General features: G+C 34.6%; 1 protein-coding gene across 1 annotated transcript; it reads right to left on the bottom strand.

The window, feature by feature from the left end:
- Window positions 1-338: 338 nt before the first annotated feature.
- On the bottom strand, window positions 339-6901 carry LOC107819253 (putative protein phosphatase 2C 75). Its single transcript, XM_016645344.2, has 4 exons — window positions 6175-6901; window positions 5394-5774; window positions 2685-2790; window positions 339-835 (listed from the first exon to the last, which is right to left on the bottom strand). The coding sequence occupies exons 1-4, from the start codon at window positions 6370-6372 to the stop codon at window positions 495-497; spliced, it is 1026 nt and encodes a 341-aa protein (XP_016500830.1). The 5' UTR covers window positions 6373-6901; the 3' UTR covers window positions 339-494.
- Between the last annotated feature and the right edge of the window lie 5730 nt (window positions 6902-12631).

Raw genomic sequence — 12631 nt, 5'->3', positions numbered from 1 at the left:
TGAAACTATATGAAGGGAACTTTGGAGCAACAATAAAGTTGTCTCTGTGTGACCTATAGGTCACGGGTTCGAGTCGTGACAACTAACGCTTACGTTAGGGTAGACTGTCTACATCACACCCCTTAATGTTCAATAGATTGTCACTAAGATCCTGATGTCTAAGGGTTAATTCTACATCTACGAATTATAAAGGAAAAATGCCAGTATATATTCTATCTGCAAGTCACATAGGTGCTACCGGGATCAAAGCTGGTGTAGAGTGTTAATTTGGGAAACCCAATCCCAATGGCAATGAAAACATGGAGTTCGCATCATTCATCATCTAGAAGACCACTTGATAATGGAAAAAGAAGAGAAGAACCAAATAGAAGTCATTAATTTAAGCACTGATCATTGTCTTAAAAAAAAAAGGTTAATAAACCATCTCTAAATGTTCCCCTTGGTTGGATATACTATCCAATAAGTTCAATTCAAGAAGTTACCTTGTGCTGAAACTATCGTCCAGCATAATTTCTCTTCAAATCAACCACAATTACACTGATGTTATCATAACTATTACGGCCCAGAGCAAGCCGAGTAAGCAGCGCTGCTGCTGATGCACTTTGGGAAGAAAATATTGCTCCTTCACCATCACCTTCGACCCAAGGCCTGAAACTATGGTTTCCAGTTGGATTTTCTTCTCGAAGACACTCTCTAGCCACCTCACACGCCATTTCAGTTGATATGACGTCCCACAATCCATCACTGGCAAGAATCAGGCACTCATCCTCTGCTTCCCTTTTTGTGAAGGTAATCTCAGGCTCGGATGTCACATATGGCTTTAGATACTTGTCTCCTGTTTGCAATGAGAAATAAAACAAGGAATATTCAATACTCCTTTTTTAATTAAATCTCTATCCTGACAAGTAGTAGTATGTCAATAATGAACTAGTAGATAAACCATACAATCAGAAAAATGAACTACTCCAAACGATGTGTGTGTGTGTGTGAGAGAGAGAGAGAGAGAGTAACATATTTAGAGAGCTATACTGGGAGCGTAAATGTGTAACAATGCCAGATAACAGTAACAAAGCCAATCAGAAAAAATCCAAACATTTCAGATAAGCTCATCAATCTGATATACTTCCAGAGGGGTAAGGATACAGATCCACATTACAGGAAAAATCCGGAAGAAATAATGGACTGCAACTTCTCATGTAGATCTGGTCATTTTGCATTCTCCAACTCTTATGTCTATGAGACTAATAAAAAAGTTAATGAAAGGAAAAATGGTTTGTGCAATACCGAAGATGCATGTTACTATTTAGACTTAGAGCATTCCAATTATAGTATCCCCTACCAGATGCAATTTAATTAATGATTATAGGTCCTGTTCCACTATCAAATGACAAAAACTGCACTTTTTTTTTGATAAGGTAAGTTTTTATTGATATACAATACTAAGATAGTACTGTTAGGGTAGTACAAAAAGCTGGACTCGATTAGCATTACAGGCTCATAGCATTCAACAACTACACCTCTGTACAAGTTTTATGCAAATATTGTTAGTAAACAGTTAAGAAATAAAAGAAAAGAACAGAGAAAGGAAGCGTCAAATAATCAGCATACCTCTTTGGGAAAAAGTCCGTGGGTGGAAAGAATGACAAACCTTAGCATATGAAAACAACATTAGCAATAAAATTTACAGCAAAATCAGTTTTTTAGTTGTTGAAGATGACTTTGTTTCTTTACAACTTCCCCTGCTATTATTGGTGGAGTTTTACATATTACAACATCCTAACAAGGAGATAATGCTATGGAGAGTAGTCTAAAGGATTAGGTTATATCACTATTATACCCCTCTAGTAAAACTGTCCAATCAAAGATACAGCATTGACGAGGGTCAAAGAAAGAGGTATACATCCATTTATGGCAACATAAATTATCTTCCTGAACCATCACTAACCTTACTGGAAAACGGCTGATCAACTTGATGCATAAATGGCAACTCAAAAGATGTCCAACCAAACTTACTGAATTTTGTTTCTGCTTTGTCGTCTTATAAGCGGTATTTAATAAGCGGACAAACAGCATTCTGCCTACATGCACACCATGCACATTCCAACGTAAAACCCTAAGTATGGAAGGTGCTATAAACCTTGATCGGTCTCTATTTCATACCATAGAAAAGACACAGACCCTAAAATGGATGATGGTTACATTGCCTAGGAATTCATTTAATCTGGACATCCTCTTTTTACTAGAACTAATCCATTTCTTTCGCAAGAAGCTAGGTGAGATGACACTTTTAACTTCCATAATAGTGGTTTAGTCCCAATATGCACAACCATTAATTGATAATCAGTGTTCTTTTGTCTCAAATATTTTTTTTTTTTTGAGGCCTGACACAAGATAAGTGCCCTTAATTGTAGGTTAGAAACCAGTTAAGGCTTTTCTTAGCTCAACTGCTACTCATCATAGGGTTGCGGTTGTTCCTATTGAGGAGTAAATATTGCTATCTGAAGAAGGAATACTGCCTGCCAATACTAGAGGCAATCTGCATTCCAACCCTTGAAATTTAAGGGGGGAAAAATAAAGCTACAGTTTTTACGCCAATTTCCTTAGACTGATTGTATGGAAATTGACAACTGCACTAATGTCATTACATAGAGAAACAGGTTACTGCGAATGGAAAAACAAGTTACCTATTGCCCTAGACATGGCGAGAATTCCTTGAACTCGTGGACAATCTGCAAAAAGAACTCGGCCTCCACATGACTCTATTCTAGCACGCTCGTTTTGTCTGTCTGGCTGCAACAGAAAGTCAAGTTAGTTTTAATGAGGATAATCATTTTATACATGGTATTATAAAATGTTCTCTATGTCTAACAGACTAATACTGAAGCTAAAAATAATTGGCTTGATTTATGAGAACTTAAGAGGACCATGAATATGAGTTGTAAGCTTAAGTTTTGAACAACTGTATCCTATGTGTGTGCATTAATAAAATGTGATATATGAGCGTTATTCAGGGAGAAAGAAGTCTGCAAAAGGAAGAAAGGACAGTAAAAGAGTGTTTCTATTTCATTCTTATGAGAGTGCAGTAAAATCATAGTTTTCTCAACGCACATAAAAAAAGGTGAGCCACCATATAGATGAAAGGAGTGAAAATAATACTAGTTGTTTGCTATGTCCAAAAAGTGGAAAGAAGGAAGAAATGAGATGTTAACTGAAGAGAAGAATATTAACAAAATATAGTGTAGCAGTCTACTTATAATCGTATTCTCTTTAATTTGAATGAATACAAGATGGGTATTAACCTAATGGGTTAAGTGTGACAGAAATTCATTTTTAGATGCATTAGCAGTAACCTCAATAAGTGGAAGTAAACTCAATTAACGTATATATGGTAATACCAAGGGGGGAAGTTGTAAATAAAGTGCCATGTAAAGAAAATCACGACTCAAATGTGATATTATGAGCCGGAAGGCGCCCATAAATTTTTACCCAGAAGATAGATATGTATGTTACTAAAATCTCAATAAATATTGTGGACTCATAATTTTAATGGTAAAATAAGTTCAGTAGGAAACATCTTGAAGGGTTCAGCCCATTATGTTTAAATCAAGGGAGCTTCTTTCTCGTTTATATTATTATAAAAAACATTTTAGAGAATATTTAATAAATTCTTAATTGGAAACTTCAATGAAGTACAATTTAAAAGCGTATAAAATTAAAGTTTCATGTAGTTTGACGGGGGATTTAAATTTTTAAGACACTTCAAAACTTATATATATTTTTAAGACAAAAGTATTATGAATGGGGTAGAAGGGACACTTTTGTTATTAGAGTTAATGACATAATTTTTAAAAACCCCAAAGTTTTTTACTTACAAAAACATCCCCTCCTACTCCACCCCGATGTACGTTTCAAACATCCCGGGGATGATTCAAACTTCACGGGAGGTGTTTCATTTATCCCGATGGATATTTCAAAAATCACGAGAGATGTTTCAAAAGTCGCGGGGTTGTTTCAAACATCCTGATGGATGTTCAAACAACCCGGGAGATGTTTCAAATATCCCGGGAGATGTTTCAAACATCCCGATGGATGTTTCAAACAACCCGGGATATGTTACGGGGAGATGTTTCGAACATCCCCGGATGTTTCAACAAAATACTCATTTATGGGGATGTCTTAAAATTTCTAGAGGGTATTTTGTCAAAATACTCACTTTGCAAAATTTCATATTTTTCTCTTCTTTTTTTTTTGTATATTTTAAACCAAAGATAAAATGAAAAAGAAGAAGAAGATAAAATTATGAGATGAAGAGGGAAAGAAGAAAAAGACCAAGTAGAAAATGAAGAAGAAGAAGAAGATGACATACCTGAACTACCTAACTACCTGCAGCTAGGGGTGTTCATAAAAACCCGAAAAATCGAGCCAAACCGAAAACCAAACCAAACCGACCAAAAAAACCGATACTTTTTGGTTTGGTTTGGTTTTGGTTTTATTCAGAAAAAAACCGAACCAAACCGACTATAGGATTAGCTATTTCAAATTTATTATTACACTTATATATATGTATAATTTTTATACAAAGTTTCAAAAAATTTATGGTAAATGTTAATAGTTTGCACTTTTAGTATAGTTCTTTACCTTTACATTCTAGTTTGATTGGTAGATTTCTTTTGTTAAGTGTAAAAATCCATTTCGTGTTAAAAATAATATATTTTTAATTGAGTCCTTAAATTATTCATCACTATTTGATTAAATTATCATCAATATATCTTGGTAAATAATAGATTTCTCAAAGGGCAATTGATTTGATAGTGTTACGTTGAAAATGTGGTTACCGGAATATGTGTTTGGTAGTGTATGTCTTATATTTAAGAAAAAACCGACAAATAACCGAAAAAACCGAAAAAAACGACAAAATCCGACATAAACCGAATCGAGGAAAAACCGACTTAATTTGGTTTGGTTCTAATATTTGGAAAACTGACTTACTTGGTTTGGTTTCTTTTTAGGTAAAAACCGATCCAAACCAAACCATGAACACCAACAAAATTAAAGAGAAAGAAGAAAGTAAGGAAGAAGAAAGAAGAGGGAAATGAAAATTTGAAATAATTTGAGTGAGTATGGTTTTTGAAAATTTTAATAATACCCATAACTTTTGTTATTCTTAATTTGACCCGAACTTCTTTAATTACACTTTTTTTGTTAACCAAAAAAATGTGTTCTCACAAGACTTAGAAGTCCTTTTTACCTCTTTTTTCCTAGTTTGACAGTCTGTGGCTCTGATGCTGACATTTTAGGTTCAGAATAATTTCGTTCCTATCATGTGCAAGCTGAAACTTATTAAAATTCTCCAACTAAAATTCTGTCCTATGAAATGAGACGTAATATTATACCTTATGATCAAAAGAAAGAGGGATGGCCCTTCCACCACGGCTAAGGACGGCGCGTGAGTCACCACAGTTGGCTACTATTATAGTTTCCTCCGTCACGACTGCCATCACAGCGGTGGAGCCCGCCATTCCCAAGGTGTTGGGTGGGCAGCCGCATGGGGTACCTGTACCACACTCGCAGCAAGTGAATGAAGCCATCTCGTCTATCCTATGGAAACATCGCCGCAGCACTCTTTTCCATGCCTCCGTAACCCTCTGCCTTTCCAATCGTTCTCGTCTTCCCCGGCGAGAGCTGCCGCTGCTGCTCATGTCTACGGTTGTTCGCACCAGCATTAGCTCTTCTTGTAGTACCAAGTACATCCTATCTCTACACAGCACAGCTGCCTGCATCACCAAAATAACAATCTTTCAATTTACTTCTACTTAAAAAATTAATATTCCCTATTCGCTCCAGTTCTTTAATGCTGGGATGCTCATTTCTTTGTATTTTTTTTTCACCTTTCCTTATTTTAACTTACTTTACGCGGATTGTTAATACCGTATATTCCATAGAAGAAGTATATTTTTAAGAGGCCAAACAATTATTAGAAAGATCTATTACTTTTAGGTTATCAAGGGTTAAACTTGAACGTTTATGAATTTGTTAAAAAAAAATGTATTGTACTAGTTTAAATAATTAATCTAGGTTTAGTACTGAAATCTGTCAATTGGAGTTTGAAAATTATCAAGTGAAGTCAAAATGGTCAAAGAAGAAAAGTGAATGATAAAAAAGGTGGAGAATTACATGAGGTCCACCATGTCCATCGTAAACAGCAAAGAAATCAATGGGTCGGCCGCGACTGAGATTGGGCGAGCAAAGATTAGGTCTAACTGAAATCGCATCTTCCATTGAACGCTGCCTTCCAGATATAGAAATTGCTCCAACCACCGGCACAGGCGCGTTAGATGGCTCACCCGATGCTGACGAATCAGGATCAGCCATCTCAACCAAACTGATTCCCACACACCGTCTTTGGGCCAAAACGTCTGAGATTTCTTACAAGAAGATGACTAGGAAGAATTAATCAGCAGAGGATAAAACCTTCGCCTGCATTTCTCGGGGGAATCGCCATCGACTTCGCTGACAATCCCAGATGTGCAACCGTTACACAGAGAGACAATGGCATTTATAGGAGGCGAGCCAAAACAACTCTTACTCAGTGTGTAGTGTACTGTATTTTTGTAATCTGTGGAAGGAACTCGTGAAGGATTGACCCGAAACGTATGATACATGTGTGTATACGTGTAAGTATATATCTGCATTTTGTTTGTTTGCATTTGTTAATCTGATTTGTCTATCTAATAAATCTCAAGTTCAAACTGATGAGGCGGAGAATGGTTTTGGAATTGCAGTGAGGGCGAAGAAGGTTAGGGTTTGCTGCTATTTTTTTCGTGTGGAAACAAGATGCAGCTGAGTCATGAAAATGACACGTATATAAAAAAACGTTTCATTTTTCAACTAGTTTTCTCTACCTAGTCAAATTTCTCTCCTTAGCACGATATCAATTAATTTCTCGTCTTGAGACGTGTCCAAAATCTATCGACATGTAGGCCTCAACTCTCTGATCTTGTGTAAAAATGGCGTGTAGTAGTCACTAAATAAAGGTGTATTTAATTTTTATCCACTATTTAAAATGCTTATCAAAAATAGCCACTATTAAGGGGGAAAAGACGCAATTACCTTTTCTCTATTTCTTGTATAATCCCAAAATCGACGAAAACCCTTATTTCATCCGTTCAGAGTTCTGCGCTTCTTCATCTTCCTCGTATGCAAACTGCAATCTCAGTTAAACTTCTGCTCCTTCATCTTCTCCGTCATCTTCTATCAATCGCGATTGGTAATATATTTTTTTTTTATGCATTTTCGTTTTCTTTATTTGTAAGTTGGTTCAATGCCGTGTGAAGTATGTGTGAAATTTCAAAAATTAGCATTATATGTTGATTCAGTGTAGTATATTTTGTGTGATTCTGTTTTTGATAAATTTTTAGTGTGTGAAATTTGAAATGTGTTTGTGGTTGATTCAATATATTTGATTATGTAGGTATATTTCATAAAAATAGTCGTAGAAATTCATAAGCTTACTGATTATGAATTTTCAGTTAACTGTGTTCATTAAATGTAAAGAAGAAACGACATTAAATTTTGTAGTTGGAATTCAAAGTTAAGGACTGATTGTCCTTAACTTTTGCACATGAAACTTGAAGTTAAGGACAAAGTGTCCTTAACTTTGGATGTTGAAAGTATATGTTAAGGACTGTATTTCCTTAACCTATGCACTTACAATTTAAAGTTAAGGACTGATTGTCCTTAACTTTTGCACATGAAACTTGAAGTTAAGGACTAAGTGTCCTTAACTTTGGATGTTGAAAGTATAAGTTAAGGACTGTATTTCCTTAACATTTGCATTTACAATTTAAAGTTAAGGACTTATTGTCCTTAACTTTTGCACATGAAACTTGAAGTTAAGGACTAAGTGTCCTTAACTTTGGAAGTTGAAAGTATAAGTTAAGGACTATATTTCTTTAACGTTTGCACTTAAAATTTAAAGTTAAGGATTGTATTTGCTTAACTTTTAAACTTGAAATTTTAAGTTAAGTCCTAATCTTTGTTTGTTTTTCCTTCTTTTCTAGTGTTATAATGGAAGGCGATCATTTTTTTGATTTTGACGATTGGCGTAATTTTCTGGTATATTGGAAAGGAGATTTTCAATATAAGGAAACAATTAAAAGTTTTCTGTCGAATAGCCAATGGAAGAAATTGAGGGAAAGTATTTTTGGAAACTTCTTCAGATTACAAAGTGTGAAGTTCTTGGGTAAACTTATGCACTGTGTATTGCTTTCTGAAATTGTTAGTAATGAACCTGATTCGATGACCTTCAAGGTATTTGACCGCGATATTAAGTTTACTCGTGATGCATTCCATATTATTACTGGTTTGAAGTCTTATTCGTCGCTTGACATGAAAGGTTTAAATGAGAAAGAGAATAGGTTTTTTAAGAGTCTATTTCCCAGGAAAGGACAAAATTGAGTTGGCTGATTTGTATAGTTTTATTTCTAGTCGCCCACATGGTACAACTTCATCATTTGCTGGTAGTGATGATGATGCTTTGAAGTTGGCAACACTCTATTTTGTTGAGTCGGTTTTGATGGGCAAGAGGAAAAATAGGAATGTGTCGGAGCAAATAATGAAAATTGTTGACGATGATGCACTTTGCGCTTCCTTCAACTGGGGCTCTCTTGCTTATGAGACGCTATTAAAATCATTGAAGAGTTGCTTGAAATCAAATGAGAATGATGTTCAGAAGGAGAAAGAGAAAGAAAAAGATATTGATAGCTACACTTTAATTGGCTTTCCTTTTGCGTTTTGTGTCTGGATTATGGAAGTACTTCCTATTTTCCAAGAGAAACAATTTGTGAACTTCAAAGAAGTTGGTTATCCTCGAATGTTATGTTATTCTGAAATGAAGTCTCCACAATTTGATGCTCTTTGTAGAAAATATTTCCATAATAAAAAAGTAAGTTAATGTAATTACTATCTCTTTTTTTGTTTATTTGTTTTAGTTATGTATACTTATGTTTAGTTTTTCTTATATAATAGGTGTTTAAGTTGATTGAGGTGTCACCCTTTATTCCCGTGGAAGAAGAAGATACAGAGCCTCTTTGTGTAGAGGAGCCAGTTTCACAAGATCGAGGCTCAAGGTCTTCTTCCACACAATTTGACGAAGGCGTACTTAAGGAAATTGTTAGAGTATGTGTTTCTGCCTTTGAATAGTATTAGTTTTTTATTTGATTATTTCTTGCTTACGAACACCTTTTTTTATATTATGTTTTTTGATTCAGAGATTATCAGAGAGTTTTAAGAAGGATTTGCAAGCAAAAGTTACCAGAGTTAATCAGAAAATTGTTGTATCAGAAAAAAAGATTGAGAACGAAATCAAGGTAATTTCAGTTAGTCCAACTTTAGGATTTTGTGTCATTAAATTTTGAACTTGGAATTGAAAGATAAGGACTTCTTGTCCTTAACTTTTGAACTTTGAAATGAAACTTAAGGACATCATGTCCTTAAGTTTTGAACTTGGAATTCAAAGTTAAGGACTTCTTGTCCTTAACTTTTGAACTTGGAGTTCAAACTTAAGGATTGCATTTCCTTAAGTTTTGAACTTTAAGTTCAAACTTAAGGACTGCCTGTCCTTAAGTTTTAAACATGTCCTTCTCTTTGTAACTTAGTTGCTTTCTCAGGATTTAAAGAAAACTCTAAGATCAAAGCTTGATACTTTGATGAACATGTTTGGGAAAACTGATCAGATGAACACAGATAGAGAATCTAGTGTTCCAATTAGAAAATATGGAGTTGATGATCATTGTCGTGTTACTGAGCGTACTGGCATATTCAACCAAGATGCAGGTGGTGTTGAACGTGATTATATGGATGTGCATGCAGAGGGTCAGTATGAAAGAGAATTTAGAGATGCACATCTAGATGATGAAACTGAAAATGTTACTGATATTGGGAAAGGTTAGATATATATATTTTTATTTTTATTTTCGTTGAAATGTATATTCAATAGATTAATACATATAAACTATGCATGTGCATGCAGAAGTTTGTGGAGTGCCGGAGAAAATTTGTAGAGTTTGTGGATTGCAATCACAGGAGGATTTAACAAGTCCATTGGGGACAAGTGTCAGCGAGATTGTATGCAAATGCTTAGAAGGAACGTATGATCTCTCTACACCGCTGTCATACAAAGAAAAATTTGGAGTTCAAACTTGTGCCAGTCAAGGTTAGATAAAATTTTCATTATATATTGTATCTTTATTTCATTATATATTGTATCTTTTGAAGCAGCAAGCGGAGAAGCTGGAGTGCAGTATCAAGAGAAAACTGGACTACAATCTCAAGACATAGGCAGAAGTGAGATTGGTTCCAAATCTATAGATGCAACATGTGATGATGATGATGTAGCTGGAATGATCTTGGATATTGCAAATGGTTAGGCAGTGCTTTTTTAATTTTATATATGTTTGTTTTAATTAAAGATTATTAACATGTTAGCTGTTGTAAATATTTTTGCAGAATCTTGTCAACAAGCATCTAAAGATCATGGTGAACAACTGCAAGATAAAGAAAATGTGGAATTACAAGAAAAAGAAAATGTTGCACGCAATATTTTAGCTGAGTTGTCTCTTGAAAAAACACAAGAAGGTACTACGGAGAAGACAAGTACTGATTGTGCCCTAATTATTATATGCACAATTGAAATTTTGTCTCCTCATTTGACCTGCTGCAGAAAACTAATATGAATATGTATATATATATAGTATCGCCAACAGAGGAAAACAAAGAGGACACCAATGATGACGATCTTAACCAATATACAAGGAAAAGAAAGAGAGACAGTATTGGTTATGATGGTCCGTCATTTTCTCTTCTTACTCCTACTCCTCCAAGTATACAAATGGACATTGATGTGACTTTGACTATGGAGGGTGAAGGAAATGTTGAAGAAGAACTTTGTCAAGGTAAAAGGAACAAGAAGTTAAGCTGGCAGTTGAAATCTCCTTTTGATAAGGAAGGAAAAGCAGTAAGTTCCAAGGCAGACAATCAAAATACTCTGAAGAGTTCAGGTTGGATAAAATCAACCTATACTCGTAGGTGTATTTTTCATTATGCCAAAGAAGATGAAAAATTAGTGAAGAAATTCATTGTGTGGTTGGGCAAGGAGAAAAGGAGAGGTCGCAAAAAAGAGTAAGTCTCTTAATGTGTTTCACTACATCCTTAACTTCTGTGATTGTAAGACTAATTTTAGGACTAACTGTCCTTAACTTATAGATTCAAGTTTAAAACTTAAGGACTTCTTGTCCTTAAGTTTGAATTCAAAATTCATAAGCTAAGGACATGCAATCCTTAAGTTTGAGTATCAAATTCAAAAGCTAAGGACACTTGGTCCTTAACTTATAGATTAAAGTTTTCAAAATTCTAACTTGACATTTTCAAAATTTTCAGGGGACAAATTGATTTATATGCTGATGATAATAGTTTGAGGAAAAAACCATACAAATTGTATCATCAAAAAATCAGTAGCAAAATATTTTTCCTTGAGCTTTCAGATAGCAAATTTGTTCTTGATGATAAGGTTAGATAATTCACAAGGCATTTATTTTTCTATTATTAATTTATCATTTTTTCATTATTTTATGACTGATTTGTTATTGATTTGTTTTATTTTTTGCCTTTTTATGAAGCATATTGACATTGCTCTCTATTATCTGAGAAAGAAGGAATGCTACCACCCTCGCGATCATCCTTTTCGATGCACAACTACTGATGTTCTTTTTGATAATTATATGGCACTTGTGTATAAAGATTTCAGTGAAGATGCTAGTGATGAGTTTTGGTGTGCTGGTGATAATCAGTTATTTCTGATACCATATGTGTGGGGGGACAGACGTAGATGTGGAATTGCATGGACTGAGGTTGACAAAATCTTTTTTCCATGTCGGCTTCCTTCAGAAGATGATGAAGCTGTGACACACTTTTTGTTGGGAGTATTGGACTTGAATCAAAAAAAGATTGATGTATATGATTCCATATACAGTGAGCCATATGAAGCAGGAATGAACTACATGCAAATGTATACACGCATGATCCCCCATTTGCTAAAGTTCTCACAGTTTGACAAAAATCACAAGTCTTTTGGGAATGTCTTCAATAAATTTGATATACAATGGCAAAGATCACCACACCAAACTGGATCGTATGTGTTATTATTTGTTATATTATTTATATGTACTTAAGATTTATTGTTTAATTCACTGCATATCTTACATTTCTCTTAGGACTGATTGTGGTGCATTCCTGATCAAATTTGCCGAGTTGCTGATGATTGGAAAGGACGTGCAGCAATTCCAACCCGAAGACATAAAAGACTTTCGAAAAGAACTTGCTGCAAATCTTTGGGCACATGGTGAATGGAAAAGAAATTCTGGTTATGATACTCCACCAGAAAATGTTGGTGATAATTATGAGAGTGAAAATGAAACATTCTGTCCAAAGAAGTTGTAAAGAAATTGTGGTGTTGTTTTTGTATAAAATTGCTGTAAAGGTGACATCTGAATTATGCCAGTTTAGGATAGTTTTGAAATATTCTATGAATTTGTGAAAAGGCACTTATATTTTGTTTTGTTGGCATAACGTAATT

The sequence above is a fragment of the Nicotiana tabacum genome, chromosome 6 (assembly GCF_000715075.1).
Source record: "Nicotiana tabacum cultivar K326 chromosome 6, ASM71507v2, whole genome shotgun sequence".
Lineage (NCBI taxonomy): Eukaryota > Viridiplantae > Streptophyta > Magnoliopsida > Solanales > Solanaceae > Nicotiana > Nicotiana tabacum.
The sequence above is the reverse complement of the archived record's forward strand: the minus strand, read 5'-3'. Positions and strand labels throughout refer to the sequence as shown.

Excerpts from the sequence above, each read along its gene's own strand:
- LOC107819253 (XM_016645344.2), bottom strand. The coding sequence starts at position 6,372 with ATGGCTGATCCTGATTCGTCAGCATCGGGTGAGCCATCTAACGCGCCT. Across the intron at positions 5,775-6,174 it reads ATGGACATGGTGGACCTCAT|GCAGCTGTGCTGTGTAGAGA; the intron begins GTAATTCTCCAC and ends TTGGTGATGCAG. Across the intron at positions 836-2,684 it reads CGCCATGTCTAGGGCAATAG|GAGACAAGTATCTAAAGCCA; the intron begins GTAACTTGTTTT and ends CATTGCAAACAG.